General features: G+C 42.8%; 2 protein-coding genes across 2 annotated transcripts in view; both read right to left on the reverse strand.

Moving 5' to 3' along the window:
* Nucleotides 1–826: 826 nt before the first annotated feature.
* Nucleotides 827–1810, reverse strand: LOC109364032 (uncharacterized). Its single transcript, XM_019610578.2, has one exon. The coding sequence runs from the start codon at nucleotides 1763–1765 to the stop codon at nucleotides 827–829; it is 939 nt and encodes a 312-aa protein (XP_019466123.1). The 5' UTR covers nucleotides 1766–1810.
* A 7713-nt stretch (nucleotides 1811–9523) lies between these two features.
* The window catches only part of ST8SIA4 (ST8 alpha-N-acetyl-neuraminide alpha-2,8-sialyltransferase 4), a 55211-nt gene continuing 44979 nt past the window's right edge, over nucleotides 9524–19755 (reverse strand). The window contains exon 5 of the mRNA XM_085213307.1: nucleotides 9524–13599. Within this exon, the coding sequence (XP_085069433.1) occupies nucleotides 13317–13599 (283 nt within the window). The 3' untranslated portion in view covers nucleotides 9524–13316. The remainder of the gene's footprint in view (nucleotides 13600–19755) is intronic.

Here is a 19755-nt window from a genome sequence, read left to right on the forward strand (position 1 = left end):
ACTCCCTGGGAGAATCTGTAGTGGTGCAGGCCTGGAGCTGAGCTGTGCATGCTTTTTAGGTAGTATTGCCTCTCACATGGGGAATAAAGTGCCAACATGAACACCTCAACCCTGCCCAAAAAAGGATAGGATTGTCATGTTCTGTTCCTATGAGACAACCTCATGCACCTGAGGACCTCATAGGCACATCAGGACACAGTGGGCAAATCAACACAGAAAACAGCAGGAGTGGAGACAGCAATGACGAAAGCATTGTTAGCAGTGCTACTGCTGTCCCTCTCTTCACTCTCACTCATGAGGAAGAAGGAAGAGGAGGAAGAAATCTGGGCTTGGTCTTAAAGTTACATCATCAGCAGCATGGACAAGTCATGGTGAGAAAATCCCTGTGGCTGGTGTGTCACAATGGACAGTGTGGGATCCTCAGCAGAGACATGCTGGGCAGGTGATGCAGGGGAAGTAGCTGTTCATGAGGGAGGGGCTGAGCTGTACAGAGTTCCTGCTTGGCAATGATGTGGTGGAGAGCCTCTGGGCAGGGATAAAAAGAAAAAGTAAATAAAGTGGATGTTGTTGTTCAATAGTCATCCCACACAGGCTGAAAACATCAATGAATTATTAAAAGTTCTAAGAGATACCTCGAGATCAGCTGACCTTAACTTTATGGGTGATATCAAAATCACAAGATATAACCTGGGAACACCACAAATCTAATACAGATTTTTCTTTAATATTGTATTACTCAATCTGATACACAGTCTGAGCCCCTGAGGGCTGGTTGTGCCCCAGCTGCAGGCCCGGCCCTGTTCTCGCCAGCTGCTGGGGCGGTGTCTTAGTGCTGCCGACGGGGTGGCCTCTTGGCGGGAGGTACAGAGGCCTCAGAGTTGCGGGCCCTCCTCTTCGGAGCTCTCCGAGGCGCCCTGCGTGAGCGCTCCCTGCCTGTGCTGGTGCTTGAGGGACCTGGCACTGCCTCCCCCAGGTCCTCCTGTGTTGCTGCTTGGCTGGTCCGCCATGGAGCCGGGATGGATGGAGGCTGGCTGGGACCCTCACTAAGGGCAGCAGTTGAGGGGACAGGAAGCTCCTCCTCCACATTGTCTTCCCCGGTGCTGCTGGAAGGCTGTGGGCCACGGTCGGGAGTCTGTGCACCATGGGCAGCTGCACCACGGGCAGTTGCGGGGTTGCCCTCCCGTCCTGTGGCAGCATGGGAGGCCTCTGGGCCAGGCAGATGTTGCACCTGCCCACTGCACACCCGCGCAGCTTGTACAACGAGCCGTCGCACAAAGCTGGCGGTCCGGCTTCGCAGGGAGCAGTGCAGCCACAAAGTCAGCGCTCCCTCGTCCAGGCCAAAGTAGCACAGGCCAGAGATGACATGGCGCTGTGCTGCAGAGGCTGCCCTGTGGTCAGCCCCAAAGAGCTGCCTCAGCTCCTGGCGCAGCCAGGGCAGCAGGGGCCGGAGCACAGCTGGAGGCTGGTGGAACATGGACGGCCAGCTGGGGGGTGCCCCTGTTTGCTCTTGGGCTGATGTTGTGTGGTGGGGGGCTGTTCTGGCTCTCTCCTGCCGTTCGATGACAAGCTCTTGAAAGCTGTCGTCTGCATGCACCGAGTGCAAGATGGACCCCACCCTGCATTTGCAGAGGGGGCACGTGGGCCTGCTCTCAGCCCACCGCTGGATGCAGCCAAAGCAAAACTGGTGCAGGCACGGCATCACGTAGCTGGCATCATCCATGGTGTCCAGGCAGATGGGGCAGCGACGGTCCAGCTCGGTGGCCATGCTGTCCAGCTGCTGTGGGGAGCAGGAGAGCGAAGGGGATGAGGGGCTGCTCCTCACCCCGCTGCTGCAGCAGCAGGGATCACGCTAGGAAAGGAAGAGAGGTCACGGTTACTCGCTGACCCCGTCAGCGGAGGAACAAGTGCCTGGGTCCCTCAGGAAGGAAACCCTCCCAGCTGGGCTGCCCAGGCTGAGGCGTCCCTTACCGGTTCCCTTTGCTGCTGCGGCCTCCTGGGTGCCCCGGCTGCCTGAGCCAGGCAGGGCGGGGAAGAAGCTTCAGTGGCTCTGGGGACGAGCACTGAGAGCGGCTGTCGGCAGCTCCCAGAGCACGAGACCAGCTCCAAGGCTATCCTCGCTGCTCGCTCCAAACCTCACGGACACGCTCGGCTGGAGTGCGGGCACAAGGCAGAGTGAGAGACTCTGTGCCCGGCTACAGGCAGTGAGGGCCAAGAGGTCACAATCCACTGCTGCGTATGTCACTATCCCTCACGTAGGGGATGGGTGCCAGTGACATCACAACAGGCGAGCGTCATCTGCAGCACTCCAACCCCAGCAATGGCTTCCGGGTTTTCCGCAGTGCCTCTGTCCGTTCCATTCCCTATACTGTGTCTGCTCGCTGTTGGCATTTTGCAGCAGTGTTGGGGCTTTGATTGAGTCTTCCCACGTCGCCCCACCCGTGACAAATCTCCAGATCTGTACAGCACTGGGGTGCCTTCGACAAAACACACGTCTTCCTCTGAGGCAACAGGACACGGGCCTAACTGACTCTCCCCACAAGCCAGCACTGCTGCCCTGCCCCCTGCATGCATTGGTTCCTCCTACACCAAGTCAAAGATGGCCCGTGGCTCGCCCCTGGAGATTTTCTCCTGTTCTCCTGTCTCCCTTAGCTGGGGACAGCAGGGCTGATCCCCTCTGCCCAGCACCCACCAGGCCTAATCCAGGCTCTGCCTCTTTTCTGGGATTGCAGCCAGGAGTGACACCACCCATCCAGAGGGCCTCACTGGAGACTGCTGAGGCAATGAAGCTGGAGCACTTGTCCTGCAAGGCTTGCGTTGCCAGCACCAGTTCAGAGGCAGTTGACATGAACTGCAATTGGGAGGATCAGGCTGGAGACAGAAAAATCACACCAGCGAGACATCAGAATCCCTAAGCCGAGCTGAGTGCACAACTCAGCTGTCGCAAGCCTGTGGACACACAGTCAAATCCAGAAAGAAAAATGTAGCAATGACATCCTCCTTTGCAACGATGTCTAGGCACTGCAGTATGAGAAATCGACCTTCACCATTCAGTTCATCAAAAGAATCATTTAGTTCCTCAAGAGACTTAGTTCTTCCAAGAGAATCTTTCAAAATCTAGGAGGACGGGTGGGAGGTTAACTAATTGGCTTGTTCTACCTAGTGCAGACTGCTGGAGAACTTCAAAGCTTGGTGTTTAGAGAACAGACTTCAAGCAGTAATCTTTAAGGGAGTAGACTTTAAGCAGTCAAAATCTGTGCAAGATAGAGACATTCTGGTGGGTCATTTATGTTGACCCTAACCATTAACCTTCATATAACTAAGGAACACCCACAGATTTTGCTGAACGTATGATGCTCTTAGCAAGGAAAATAGGCCACACCAGTGAACTTCTGGTGGTTAAACTTGGTGATGAGGCAGTGAGCATATCAGTGAGATGAGATCCTGATGAGAGAAAACATGGCACTGCAGTCAACAGCTCTGCTGCTGCAAATTCTGACTGCAGAAAGACAACCCCATTCCTGTTCTCAGGAAGTCGGACAGAAGACAAATTTTCTTTTTATTATTATTACTAATATTTTATTTTATGAAGAAGGGGGGCACATATTTTGGAAAGCTAAGGGATTTCTGATTGGAAGATGTTCTGCTTCTTTAAGATCATGATGGTATTGCTTGCGTTCCCCTTGTGATCCATCTAATTGCAATGTGTTAATTTTGTATGGAAATTCTCTCTTCCAGAGAAACTTAGGTCGTGATATTTTGATTGGCCATACAGCTTGGTTGTTAACATTTAGATTTGCTGTGACAGGATCAGAGAAATACAGATTATGTTTATTTACTTTCATTCTACACAAATGCAAAAACATACCAGAAATCTCAAGAGGCTCAAGAAAGGAGAAGACCGTCATCACCGTGGTAAGAGAATGGTTTAGAAAACTGGTAAGAATGGGAAAAAAGAACAATTTTCTCCTTGAAAATAAATTTGTGGATAAAGTTTGCTGTCTCCAAAGGCCTGAATATCTGTGTCATAGTCCTGTGCTTTTGTATGCTTCCTCTTTAGCTACCTCTCCTGAGTCTGTGCCTCAAACTGGCCATACAGAGGCCCCACAGAAACAATGTCAACCTCAGTGCTCGGACAAAGGCCCCATCTGACACTGTTTTACTCCATAAACATCCTGAAGCAGACATCCAGACACACCATGGGCCTCTCTGTGAAGTTCTGATGGAACCGAAGGCTTAAATGGCATTTATTGTGATTTTGTGTACATGTGTTTTTTGCAGGGTGAAGCTGAATGGGATTTCCAAGACCTTTCCTACGCACATTTAGCACCACCTACCGCCCCCTGCCCCATTGCCTTCTTGAGGAATTGTATGGTGATGCAAGTGGGAGCGTAGGCTGATGAATTTCATGGCTGTAAATGTTCACCAGCCATTTATTAAGCCGCCTCACACTCATTACTGGCTGTACAAAACAACTTGTGAGTGCAGCATTAGCACAGAATGTATATGCAAGCAGAGATTAACAAAGTTCCCCACAAAAATTAGCTGATTGAAGAAGCAGTTTGTTAAGAACATTTCTTAAAGCAAACCTCTAACACACTAGTTCTCATGGAATTTTAATTTTTCCTACTACGTTTGCTCAGGAGCAGGTATTACTGCAACTAAGCGTCATGTCTTGTGCTACCAGGCTGCCCAAGGCCCCCATCCTACCTGGCCTTGTACACCTCCAGGCATCCACAACCTCTCTGACCAGCCTGTTTCAGCACCTCACCACTCTCATAGTAAAAGAACTTCCCCCGCAGCACAGTGTGGGGCTGGAGCACAGCTGGGGGAGGTGGAGGACGGATGCCTTGGACACCATGGCGCTTGCCTTGCAGGCCTTGTTTGGTACTGGAGAGGCCACCTGACAACTAACTCTTCAAAGCTGTCATCCACATGCACCAAGTGCAATATGGACTGCACCCTCCATTTGCAGAGGGGGCACGTGGGCTTGCTCTTGTCTCACCAACAGATGCAGCCAAAGCAAAACTGGTGCAGGCACGGCATCATGTATCTGGTATCATCCATGGTATCCCGGCAAATGGTGGCCATGTTGTCCAGCTGCTGTGGTGAGCAGGAGAGCGAAGGGGATGAGGGGCTGCTCCTCACCCCGCTGCTGCAGCAGCAGGGATCATGGTAGAAAAGGAAGAGAGGTCACGGTCACTCGCTGACCCCGTCAGCGGAGGAACAAGTGCCCGGGTCCCTCAGGAAGGAAACCCTCCCAGCTGGGCTGCCCAGGCTGAGGCATCCCTTACCGGTTCCCTTTGCTGCTCCGGCCTCCTGGGTGCCCTGGCTGTCTGAGTCAGGCAGGGTGGGGAAGAAGCTTTAGTTGCTCTGGGGACGAGCACTGAGAGCGGCTGTCAACAGTTCTCAGAGCACAAGACCAGCACCAAGTCTATCCTTGCTGCTCACTCCAGATCTCATAGATATGCTCAGCTGGCATGTGGGCATAGCAAGGGCCATGTGGTCACCATCCACTGCTGCGTATGTCTCCATTCCTCATGTAGGGATGTCCATTATCATGGTCATTACAATGGGCAATTGTCACCTGCAGCAAACCAACACCAACAAATGCATCTGTATTTTCCCCAGTTCCTCTGTCCATTCCATTCCCCTTATCATGTACAGTTGGCACTTGGGTTTTGCAGCAGTGATCAAGGGTTTGATTGAGTTTTCCAACAGGTTGCCCCAATCTTGACACATCTCCAGATCCATACAGCACTGGGGTGCCTTCAACAAAATCCATGTCTTCTCTGAGGCAACAGGACATTGGCCAATGACTCTCCTCACATGCCTGCATTTCTGCCCAGTCCTCTGCATCAAAGGAAGCCCTTTGCTCTCTCAGAGATTTTCTCCTATTTTTCTCCCCTACTTGAAGGCAGCAGGCCTATTCCAGGCTCTATGTCCTTTCTGGGGCCACAGGCTGGAGTGACACAATCAAGCAAGTGAGGCTCATTGGAGACTACTGCAACACTGGAGCACTTGCTCTGTGAGAAAAGCCTGTTTGGCCAGGCCTAGTTCAGTACACAGCAGAAAAGGGGGAGTTAAAGAGGAGTTATGAGGTTCAGGCTGGGGACAAAGAAAGATTATGGTGAAGCTCATTAAACACCAGCAATACATGGAATCTGTAAGTCTGGAGTTTTGAAGAGCTGAGTGGGTATAATCCAGTCACAAGTGTCCTAAGTCCATTTATACACATTTAAGTCCAGGAAGAGAAAGCACTGCCAGTATAAAAAGTAGCAATTACATCCTCAATTGCATCAACATCTAGAAATTGCAATATGAGAAATCCACCTTCTTCTTCATTTAGTTCATTGGTTTCCAAGAGGATATTTCAGAATCTGAGAGATCAGGTGGGAGACTGACTATTTGATTGTCTTGTTTTGCTTTCGAAATAAATTCCTGCAATGAAATGTTTGGTGGAGTGCTTTGATGTGGCAAAGGATAAGTGGTAAAATTTATAAAAGCAAATGGGGTTGAATTTTGACATCATTAGGTCCATGGCTGGGGTTAGCTTCATCTTTCCCACACAAACTGGAAGGAAAGTGGAAAACAAAACATAAGAAGAGAAAATAGTACTCAGAGGAAAATAAAATGTGAGACCTCCCTAAAATGGGTTTTATTCAGTGCCCAGCAGCAGCTTTTGTTGCCAAAGCTAGCAGCTCCCGCAGTCCCTCAGCATATGGAGATACTCGTGCTGAAAAGAATCCTGTTCAAGTAACAAAAAAGAAATGCCATAGTCAGGGTGAAATGCCCATGGGTCCCACTCACTGCCCTCAGGTCAAGAGTACTGTCTGGGGAGCAGAGCCCCTTTGCCTCCTGCCCCAGCTGGAGACTAACTGTTGCAGGCGGAACAGTCTCCCTGGATGACTCTAAGAGATTGAGGTCCTTTAGCTCATGGCCTCCAGCTCTTCGAGTGTCCAGCCAATTTTAACAGCCCAAGTCTGAGTGCCATTGGCTTGTCAGAACTGCCATTTGCTGCCCACTGACTACCTTTCTTCTACACCTCCGTATCTCCCACTTGCACACTGCATGTGTGCCTGCAATTGGCACAGTAGCACCTCTCATGGCTTCTGTTCCTCTAAATTTTCCCAGATTCAGAGGAAGCTGCCAAAGATGTCATGACGTTTTCTAAATGCTTTTGAAAGCCTGTCCTGCAGCAGCCTCCCAAGGAAAACGCGTAGAGACCTGCAAAAGAAGATTTGGAGTCAACCAACCCAAACCCATATTTATGCCTTGAATATATGTCTGTATGTCTATCAATTAGGGAATTTAAGAAATCTGATGGGAGTGTTGAAAAGATTAATTGATCTTTTGATCCTGTTGCTAAGCATGATTGGGGCAGGGTTTGTAGCTGTAGCCAGAGCCCTAGTGCATGCCTGGCAGCAGGACAGAGTTCTTGTGTATCACAGACAGGCTTTGAGTGCTTGAGAGTTTGAAAGTATGAGAATGAGTGAGAGCAACTTGTGTTCTTCCAGTTTTTATCTGTAAGTAAATCACCTCTCCTGTTTGCCCCCTCCAGGTATTTAGTACACTGTGGGTATGCTGATGCAACAGTCTTTGCTACTCCCTCTGATCTGCTGTTGTGGCCTCCACAATAGCACCTGGAAGAGTTTTTGATCCTGTCAGCACACAGTCTCAGCGGCATGAAGCAGTCCCCTGCTTTTAACAGCTTCCCTTATCCTATAATCCTATAATATAAAGAGCCATTGCTAAGCCTCTGTCCACACTTTGAGCTGTTAATCCCATAAACCTTTGTGTTGTTTCTCCAGGACAAAGTTGCTCATCCCTCATTACAGTGGTGGAAACCACTTTTCCTCTTCTGGATTCTGGAAGTCCCATTCTGAAACTGTCTCACTGGGATACAGGCTGAAGGCATTAGTTGCTCCTGCAAAATGTAAATCCACCTACGCTGCAGCACCCAGAAGCAACAGGCCTGACAGTAGTCACTTTTTTTCCCACCTTAAGCCTTCGAAAACAAACTGCCTGGATCCTGAAGCTTTGTTGTCCAACTGCTTTCTGTGTACTTCACCCTTCATTAAGTTTTAGGATTTGACTATAAACAAGTCCATGGATATACCTGGATTGTTTTATTCCAGAGCAGTCTAACCTTGCCAGATGGAAGAAAAGAGTATGTGTAGATACCCTGAAGCCAACCCTGGTTCTTGGAGGCACTGATGGATGGGTATCTGGGTAATTTTTTTTTATCACATATATGTGGAGAGCTGGTGACCAGCCTTGGAACCACTGAATTGGGCTGCTGGCAGCAATGATCAGCTTCAGCCCAGGGATACTGGCAGACTAAGTATAAACCATGACCCAGCTTTCTCATTTTAAGCCATGGCAAAGTTCACATACTACAGAGTGCAGGTAACTTACTGCATTTAACTTACTGCTAAGTGATTGAAGGAACACAGCAGCTTCCTCCACTTGCTCTGCCTCAGGCTGCTGCTGCCTGGCTGCTATACAGCCGGCTCCAGCCCAGATGCTGCCCGCAGCAGCCCCACACATAGGATCCCACATCTGAGGGGCACAGCCTCCTACCCTGGGGCTGGCAGAGCCAGCAGGCCCTGCTGCAGGCCCACATGCAACATCACTGGGACATCATCAGCACTCACACACCCACCACTCCCACCACAGAACAGCACAGCCCCTCTGTCCACACCCTGGGCTTTTCAACTGCCTGTGCACCCCCAGCTGCCTGATGCCCTCAGTTTGACACTGGGCCCTGACACCAGCCCACTCACTCCTTTCCCAGGAGCTGGCAGCCAGTCCTTGACACTCCAACACATGTGAGAGACTGAGATCACACAGAGAGATGACTGAGAGAGGATTTAATAGAGACAGAACAGGCTGTGGCGATCAGGTGCAGGCCTCAGACAAACGCACTGACTGGCAACTATTCACATGCGACCAGCCCCTTCCTATCTCTCTCTTCTATCTGTTCCCCATTATGCTGACCTCTGCCCCCTTCCCTTACAGGCCACCTTATCAGCTGACACAGTCCCACTGACCTCCTCTGACATCCTTGACCCTCATGTCTGCATCCTTATCAACTGCAAAATCCTACTTTATGTGCAGTTTCTTGCCAATCCATCAGTTAGTGTGAGTGACCAAGCTGGTTTCTTGTTCTTGTCTCTGTTAGATTTGTATACCAGGTTTGTGCCTCCGTATATTTTATTGTTTTCTCCTTTTCCTTGGTATCCCACTTAACAAGGTCCTCAATTAGATAATCCTACTGCAAGAAATATTTCCACACTCCAAGTTAACAAGCAGCATGACTGCTTCTGTTACCATGTGTTGATCGAGTTTGTGTCTGTGTTCTTGTTTATGGCTTCCACCTTTTCTCAATGTCCCCTTTTGTGCTGGTAAGGTCCTCAATCACACACCCTTAAAGGAGAAGACACTCTTCCATGTATCTTCACAATTTGCACATAATTGAAAAATATTACCAACACTGTATTAGAAAGGAATATGGAGTAGAATATAGCAGAAAAATGAAAAAAAAAAACCTCTTTATTTTACAGTTGTACAAATAAGAAAACAATCCCCAATAGCTGTACTTGGAATAATATTAAAGTGTCAAACATGACAATTCTGACAGAATACATATCAATACTTTAAACCACAGAAATTGTGTTACATATGCTCAGTATCAGTAGTACTGTGCAGGAATGATGCCCTCTGTAAACGGTCTTCCTTTATTTTATCTACATTTAGAACAATTGTGCTTTTCCCAATACACAGTAACAGTGCTCTTAAAAATAAATAACGTGCAATTTCAGATTAATATCCTGAAATATGCTAATCTAGATCCCCATCTAAATCCCGGACACATCTCTCCAGGAAAGTCACTGTAAGGAGTGTTCAGCACTTTCTTCAGACCAAACACTAATAAAATGTTCTGAACCTACACCTATTTTTTCTTCAAATTGCAATCAATTGAAAAAAGCAACTTTTTTTTTTTTTTTCAAAAAAAAAAAAAAGGTGCTGACCTCAGACATGTACTGATTCTCTTGTTTAACAAAATAATAACACAGTTTTTACTAAACATCATACTGTGTAAACAAGCCAAAGTCTGAAAGGTTAAGTTGAGAGTAGCTCAGAGCTGAGGGAGAAAGAATCTTCCCAAAGCTGAAAACTTAACAATGAAAGGTATATATCTTTTATCTTTATGAAATATAAGAGAAAGACTGTCTGGCACAGAAACATTAATATACATGATGTTAAACTATTTATAATAAATTTATATGAATGAAATTGAGTTCTTCAATGTAGAGCTGCAATGAGATTTGGAAAAATATGCAAGGCTGTCCTGATGTAGCTCCTGGTTCTTATTTTTAACATATATTTAGAAAATATGGCTGGCAATTACCATGGCTTATGGGAGGATAAATTTAAGGAACACTCAGTCAATGGGTATTCCACAGATGATCATCACAATATTAGGTATCTTTCCTCTTATCCTACCTACTTCATATTTGTTGTGGATAGTGTTGGATGATAAAAGTAGTAATTTTAATAAAGCCTGTTACCTGATAGGCAACACAGGAAGTATGAATATTTATCGAAAAACAGAAATGATCCCAGGCATCTACGGAGGTTTGAGCTGTTCACTGCTGCACTGAGAAGGATCAGTAGGTGAAATGTATTCCACTGTAAAGTCCCTATGCAGCTGCTAAGCATCTGGGGTACCTTTGCTTCTGCACTAGGTCAACTGTAAGGAAAAAGTCATACAGATGACTGGGACGTGACATACCGGGAGAGACATGTATGAAGATCCCATAGCAATACAGAGACAGGTCTAAAGGAAAGGTGAGAAAGGATGTTTGCAGAGTCTACTGCTATGGCTCCCTAGCAGTAACAGGGCTAACAACCAAGGCCATTAAACCTACCAGGAAAACTGCAGGGCACACTGCAACTCAGGTCAACCTGGAGCAATTGGTAACCCACTGTCACAAACTAATTGAAAATGGACAGCTTGCAGCACGGTTTGTATTTTAGTTTACTTGAATTCTCTTTTTGTTGATAGCCTGACACCACTTTGAATAAAAAACATTCCCAGAGGAACAGACAAAGCTCACTAAGATGCTCTTCTGAGCTTCTGTGAGACTGGCATCTGTGAATTCACCAAGGGAAAGTCAATCAATGTGTACAAAAAGCATTTTAAAAACTTGACACTAGCTGTTGGGAAACAATATTAATATGCCCACTTTCTATCAAGGAAATATCTTGTCCTAAACTACAAGTTTTCACAGGGTACACAGAACATTCTGTGGCTGATCAATGTCAAGTTAAACATTCTACTCTGTGTTGCTACTTAGTTCCTAGTCATGCCTTTGTTTCAGTGGTGCTCACATTAGGATCTTATCCCAGACCTCTGTATATAGCTGAAGTAAACTGTCCCGATGAATAAGTAAAGATGCTATTGTGTCCTAGATAAAGTAAAGTAATTTCTGTTTCCCATCAACTTTTAGCAAAATTGTCTGAAAGGCAGTGATTTAACCTACTAAACTATCAGAGACCTCTAGCCATGTGTGATGAAATACATGTGAATACATAAAAGAAAAGTAATTAACAAGTGATGTTTTTAACTAGTAATATTTGTTAGTGCCATGCTACATATTGCTCAAACTAGGATAGATAAACTAAACATCACTGGAGATGAAAATCTAACCTAGAGCTGAAAACATTACAAGAAAATACTCCTGGTATCTGCATGCCATCTCCTTAGTCTAGCCTTACATGAAAAGAGTGAAACCACAGTGTTTTTACTTCACCTGCTCCTGAAGAGCTAAAACATACTGTATGTACACATGTACTGTATATTATTATATGTTGTAGTGACCCTCCCATGCCCTCCTATATCCTCTTCATTTCTGAAAGAAAAGAGGGAAAGAATTCTTAATTTCATGGATAAACAAAGTTGATGGTCAATGTAAAAGTCAATGTAAAATAATGCAGCTCTGTGTTATTTCAGAGAATTACCCATCAGAACATCAAGTTGATAGAAAAGAGGTATATTAGATGGGGTTATCATCCAACACCATTAGAAATGTAAGCTTTAAAAGAACTCTTTCATCTGCAGTTCATTTATTTTCCATTTAATTGGACGTCCTCCTCTTTAACCATATTCCACTGTGTCACCTGAGTTTCTTTAGACTTTGTGTTTTTCATTCAATTAGGAATAAAAATCACATACATATTTGAATGTATGAAACAATTTCTTTACTCTTGCAGATTTTTCTGAAGAATGAAATTATATAGGCAAAGTAAAGTCTTCACTTTTGAGATGCTTAGTTCAAAAATTTAAACACGTTCTCCTCAGCAACAAAGAAATCTACTCTATTTCTTCAAGGAAAAAGGTTTATACACTGTAAGAGTAATCTTTGGTACCAAAAATAAGGGCACCTTTTTGTAAATGTTTTCAAATCTGAACACAACAGAAACACTCTTAAAAAGTGGCTCAAATGACCTATCTCTGAGTGCTTCCACGTATTGACAGCTGTAGCTAGAAAAACAATTGGGAGGTTAAGAGTTGTGTGACAATAGGCTACAACACAATAACAACTGACGAAGTATTTTATGTTTCCCTCCACCCTCCTACCCTTACTTTTTTTTGTGTTTATTTTTTGTAGGTTTTTTTTTCCTAAGACAATTCCATAAAATATTTACTTTTAATTACTCATTACATCCTCAAAATCCTTTAAGGATTCAATTACTCAAAAGCAACAAAACCCAACCAACAGCCATAAGAAAAACAGCAACAAAAGCTCAGGTTATAATACAAGATCAGAAACAGTCCCCTGACTGAATGCATTTACTTGTTTGACTTTATGGATTTCACTTTCTCTACTCAATTTCATCATGATATATGTATTTTTTTTCTGCCAAAGCCTAGTTTCTTTGCAGAAGAAAATATGTTGTCCCCAGGTGATGTCTTCTCTCTGACCACAGTGTCAATTCAGCAGTAAGCAGGCTATATTTTTCTTCTTTAATTCATGATGAATGTATCACTGGATACTGTAAACACTACTGAGTATACATTCAAACTTTGTTCTTAGTGAAAGTGGCACTTACTTGAACCCTTGCACTCAAAATAGCTTAGTTTTATAGCACTTTGCAGGTATAATAGCTGGTTATGTAATTTTGATAAAATTCCTTTTTCCAATGGCTGAAAGGGTATTGAAGCATATCCTCGTCGGGATCCCACTGCCATTCCACAGCATCTTTATGATGAAGAGCATATTCTGTACTTCTTTCTGTACTTTACATGTGCTTTATTGCTGTACACATTTCCCTGTTGTTAACTTAAGTGCTCCTCTGTTATGTAATACATATAATGTTTTAAACTCTAATGGCATCCTGTGAGGGCTGGCATTAGAAAAGTACCGATACTTCAGATCATCGTAATAATGATATTTGACTGGTTTTCCATGTAAATCCTTTGGGAATGGCCAAAATCCATACAGGTGAATTTCATCACAAAATCTGGTGGCAAGCGTGTACATGAGGAGACCAGTGCTGGGTCGTTTGATGTGGACCTTGTTTGTCAGCCAGTAGCTGCAAAGAAAAAAAAAAGTACATTAAAATCATCTCATACAACTTCTAGTGAATAAATCATGTAAATCATGAGAAAGTGCTCAGAGACAAAGCCTAACTGGTGGTGCAGTTAGAATACTGGAGGGAAGGGATGCCATCTGGAGCAGGTTTGAGAGGTGTGCCCGGACAAATATTATAAAGTTCAACAAAGCCAAATGCAAGGTCCTGCACGTGAGCTGGGGCAATCCAAAGCACAAATATGGATTGACAGCAGTGCTTTCTGAGGGGAAGGAATTGGGAGAGCAGTGCTCTGTGCTGCACTGTATCACACTGTGAAGTACTCAAACTGACAATATGAGCTTGCAGCACAGAAAGCAAACTGTATCGTTCGCTGCAGCAAAAGAATTGCAGCTAACACAGGTTGAGAGATCAACAGAAGAAAGACTGTCAAGACTGGGTCCAGAGGAGGGCCACACAATCATACAGCTGGAGCACATCCCCTGTGAAGAAATGTTGAGACAGCTGGGTTTGTTCAGTCAAGAGAAGGTTTTGGAGAGGCCTAACTACAGCCTTTCTGTACTTTACTTACAGACACCCATTAAGAAATATACGGAGACATTTTTTCTAGGGCCTGTAGTGATAGGACAAGAGGTACTGGTTTTAAACTAAAGGAGGGGAGACTGAGGTTAGATGCTAGGAGGAAACTCTTTACTCAGAGGACGATGAGGCCCTGGCACAGCTGCCTAGAGAAGCTGTGGATGCCACAACCCTGGAGGCGCTCAAGGCCAGGCTGGATAGGGCCATGGGCAGCATGAGCTGTTGGAATATGTGTCTGTCCATGGCAGGGAGATCAGAACTGGATTATTTTTAAGGTCCTTTCCAATTCAAACCATTCTAAGATTCTATGATTCTACACTTATTTTTATCTGTTCATTTTTTAAACATCCATTTTCCCCATCAAACAAACAAGTTTCTTTCTTCTCTCTAAACTGAGATCATAATCAGTGACACTGTATTTAATATGCCTTTATACCACCAGGAGGAAAAATGACAGTGCTGGAGAAAGGGTAGCTAAATTAAGTTTTCCTTTCAGGCTTCAACTCTGATAAGAACCCACAATGTCGGCAACTGCTAGAAAATTTCCATTAACATCCTCGCTGCAGTGATCAGGAAACACAGCTCTTGTTGTAAGCTTTCACCCCATGCAGTATCCAATTCACCTCATCAAGTCAACCCTACACTGAATATCTGATTAGCCTTGCAATTACTTCACAGATTATTTGACTAAATATAGAGAAATATAAACAATAGTAAATATAATGTTACATAACTAAATACAAATTTAGCTTTAATTAGTTTGCTTGGAAGTACTTAGAGCTTCCTATTTTCAAACAGCAGTCTCTGGAAAAACTCAAAATCTGATTTTTATAATTGTGAAATGGTTTGATTTTGTACTCAGTAGCACACAAACCCACCTAAAACTACGGGACTGTTACTCTTCTGAGCCAATAACAACATTTGATTGTCAGCTTAAAAGCTGCAAGTAGTTTTCAACGACATAGGTGGTGGGTAGATACAGAAGGCACATAGAAACTGGTCAGGATTCTGGTACGTAACTCACTTTGGTACCTTCAAAATTCACTACCAAAATTGTTTTACATTCTTAATCTTTAAAAATTAGACTTCAATAAACTAATGCCATTCTATTATTACTGCTAACATAATTTTCCCATCCTTGATTCAGTAGAGTTACAGAAAAAGAAGGGCATTTAGAAATTTAAATCTGGTCATTCTGCTGGTCCAGATAAACATCAGCCACACACAGAGCTGTACTGGTCAAACTGTGGGAACAAGAAGATGTAAAACCAGAAAAATAATCAAGTCCTTATACAGCACTGCCACACAAATCTAAACCACTGCACTGCATCACTACACTCTTGGAAAGGGTCAAAGAAGATTAGCCTTACCAGAACAGAGTTAGTCTTGTGTTAAACAGTTATAATAAGGTTGAAGGTTAGACAGTGTCATATTAAAGGCATTTAAAGATACAGCAAAATGACTCTCGCCCAAATGAGAAAAAACAAGAGCATGTCTTTAATCAAACAGTGAACAGTCTCAAAAGCATCAGATGCTATGTAACATTAATAATAATCTTCACATTGCACCTGGCCTCTTCAGTTTCCATTTTCCAAAAACACGGGCCCTACAGGCTAATGTCTTTGAATAAAAGATACATGTGAATGAGATTATTTTCCATTGTACTCAGTTACTTTTTTGAAAGCTGAAGGAATCTATGAGCAGAAAGCAATTCTAAGCTGACTGGTTGTCTCTCCAAAGACAACAAAGCAAATGAGTCAGAATTTTGTTTGGCTGTAAAAAAAAAGTAGCATGGTAATAAGTGTAGTTAGAAAGCAGATACAGTGGGGAATAGTTACATGTACAAATGACCAAAGTACTGAATGTACTGCACATAATTCTTCATAAACTTGAGCTTTGAGACAAAAGTTCCTGACATATTCACATCCTATTCTGAGAAACTGATACAACATTTTTAAAACAAGACAAGCTAAAGGAGAGACTCTTATTGTTTTTCGTTGATGTGAGTCAGCAGTGTGTGCAGGTGACCAAGAAGGCCAACAGTAGCCTGGCTTGTATCAGAAATACAGTGGCCACGTACACTGGAGAAGTGATTGTCCCCCTGTACTCAGCTCTGGTAAGGCCACACCCTGAATACAGCGCTCAGTTTCAGACTTCTTATTAAAAGATGCATACTGAGTCACTGGAATATATTCAGAGAAGTGCAACGAAGCTGGTGAATGGACTAGAAAAGACTTACGAGGAGTGGCTCGTAAGATACAAGGTTGTTCAGTATGGAGGAGACTGAGGGAAGACCTCAACACTCCCTCTAACCATGTGAGAGGAGGAGGCAGCAAGAAGGATGTCCATTTTTTACACAGGTGATACGTGACAGTGTAAGAGGAACCACACAAGTTGCACCAGGGAAGGTTTAGACTGGATATTAAGAAGAATGGAAGGGATATTTAGGCATTGGAACGGGATGAACAGGGAAGTGGTAAAGTTGTCATTTGTCTCTTGCAGCATTTAGGGACAAGGTTTAGTGGTGGACTCAGTTGTGTTAGGTTGATGGTTCGACAAGATGACTTTAAGGGTTTTATTTGTGATCAATGATCCTATGATTTTTTATTACTGTTACTTTTGAAAGCTTGCTTGTAGAAAAGTTTTTGAAAAAACTAAGCTCAACACTTTCAGCAATTTGTATCATAGATATAGTAGAACAGACTGAAAGTAAAACTTAATTATTTAATATTCACATAAATTGGAATGTATGTCCTCAGAAATAATTTTGTATCTGCTCTAATTACATTTAGTAATCAGCTATCTACACAACTGTCTCTAGCCAAACAGTAATCAGACTTGATGTATCTAGTACAATAGCCTACAACTGCCATCATTCAAGCTGAATTTCAACCTTACAAGATGATTACTGCAGAGAAGAAAGTTAACAGTAAATGGATGTATCTTAATAACTGAGAGCGCCACAAAAACTTCTAACTGAGAGCTTCTGTACAGGAGTAAGTATTAAAAACATAATGAAGAGCATTTCACGATTTTAGAACTTAAAAGCTCATCTTCTTTTCTGCTTGTCACAGAAAAAGTAAATTTCTCTCTTTGGTTTCTCTCAAAAATGAAAAAGATATCCAAGCTCTGCAGTCCAGATTTGATACTGATTGCACTTACTATCAAGAAGGTAACACAACTGTCTGATATTCTGGAATAGATAAAACATTGCTGAAGTGAATGCAAATGGCACGGGCAAAATTAGAGGATTAGATAAAATCCAACAACTCATGTATTTCTTCAGAGGTGTATGTAGAGTTCAAAACTGGTCATTAACTACCTGTGAGTCAAAAAGATAAATCTCTTATACCTTATCTGTAATTCAAGATACTATTGTAATGTGAGATACTTGCAGGTCAATTACTGTTACTTCAGGAACTGCAAGAGGGCTTTCAACTACATACAGAAAAGCAGAAGTAGGAAAACTTCTCTACCTAGAAGTTCCTACCCCATACTTGCTGTACCTCCATCAGAATCAATAAAATTATATTAGAAAATAAGAGCTTAAGAAGTTGTTATTGCAGTCAACAAATTGTCAGAGTTCCTGAGATTAGGACTTTCTAAATCTACTTTTGAGCATATTTCTATTTCTTTACAACATTTCATGATGCCTTTACATCCTTACAAATATTCATCTTTTTGGTTTAAACCTGAAATGGTGTAACTCAACCTCACATGAAAGAAATTGAAATAAAGGGAAACAAAATGAAAAACAGAACGTGAGCAGAATATAATCTAAAACCTTTCTTCTTTGGTTAGACAGTAAACTTTCTGTCAAAATGGTTATTCCCAACCAGCGACACAACTCTCCAATTGCTATAATTAATCCTTTGACACTGGAACAGAGAGGTAACACACAGTACAAGTTACAAATCAGGTATACCCTAGACTGGTCTTAAGTCTTGCATCAGCAGTATACTTTTGTAATTTGTTATGATCTGGAAAAATGAATAGAATTTTAAAGGAAATGAGTATGAGCTCCAAAATTCCTTCCACAGCAGAAAACTGTAAGAAAAACAAATGAAGAATTAAAAGTCTGCCCTAACGAATGTGAGATACGTCAATATTATATAACTAATAATCATTGGTAAAAGACACACTTTTCTTATGTGTTTATGAAATGTCAGTGTTTTGGCCTTTAAGCATATTGAACTTGCTTCTGCCAGATGAAAATATCACCTGTAGTTTAATTTGCAGTCAAAACCACCAGACTTCCATTTACATCTAGCAAAATACCTTTGCATTTATAAAAATGAAATGCAGTATTAAAAGCATGATTTCAGAGGAAATGTTAATTGAATAGCATATTGCTACCTGGTCATGACTCCTTGCAGCTATTGACAAAAATTAAATTCAAATAAACAATCAAAAATATAGACGTCTGTTTAAAAGATAGTGGGTAAATGATCTTTTCACAATGACAAATACATGAAACAACTGATGTCAATCTTCATTACATTAAATGGAGAATTCAGATGACGATTATTGTCTCTGCTGCTGTGGAATGGATAAATTCTGACTACATTAGAACATGATATGTGCTTTCCCTAGGCTATCCTGAGTTAACAAAGAAAATCTGAACTGATGGGCTACATTAAATTACCCCATAATTTAGCATATTTAATGCTTTTACTTGCTGTATCTGTGTACCAAATTCAATAGTGTTGCCCAGCATGTTAGATCAGAATCTGGCTGTGTGTATTTCAGCATATTTTTAAGTGTTTTCTTTGATCAAGATTGAACAGGAGGAAACATAAAAATTTAAAGTCGAAATAGCTCTTAAAGATTACTTATCAATCTCTGTTCATAGAGTGGAAGGTCAGTTTCAGTATGAAACTGTTTCTGTACATTTGTCTGGCAGTAAAATTCTTTCTACAGTCACTAAATTGAGAGAATACTTTTAACTGAATTTTACGTTTTATATAGTATTTGAAAACATAAAATTAAGAAGTAATACAGGGGAAAGGATAGTGTGAAAAGATGTATTACAAGAAGAAGCCAGAGCTTCCATATTGTCTCAATTACATTCTTTCAAAATAATTCTAAAAGAAAAAAAAAAAAAAGACAAAAAACCAACATGGTTAGCAGGAAAAAAAAGAAAAAGAAGTAATTTCTGTATGAAGACAAAGAGATTGGAGTACCTTGAAAGAGGGAATGTTCTTGGCAGTGAACTCCAAACTTAACTTATGTAGTGTGTAAAGAGGACAAACAGGGTTTTAACGACTTAAACAAAAAGACTGCAATATAAAAGCTATGTACCCAATGGAGATACTAAATAGTACGACAACATCTAACCTACTAAAAAGAGTGAAACTCAGAAGTTGACAAACACTGTGTCACAGATGAAGTTCGTTCTCAGGGATCTGCTAAGCTGTTGCCCTCAAGAGCACAGCTTGGCATCCCATCTGTGTTTAACATTCCCATCCAGTAGGCATCCAGTATCCATGACAGCAAGCAAGGAAAGGATCTATTTCAGCAGACAGTTTAGACAGAAGATTGGGTCTTAGACCCAGAATCTGGCTGGACGTCATGTTGGAT

Source organism: Meleagris gallopavo, chromosome Z, assembly GCF_905368555.1.
Source record: "Meleagris gallopavo chromosome Z, MGAL_WU_HG_1.1, whole genome shotgun sequence".
In the NCBI taxonomy this organism is placed as follows: domain Eukaryota; kingdom Metazoa; phylum Chordata; class Aves; order Galliformes; family Phasianidae; genus Meleagris; species Meleagris gallopavo.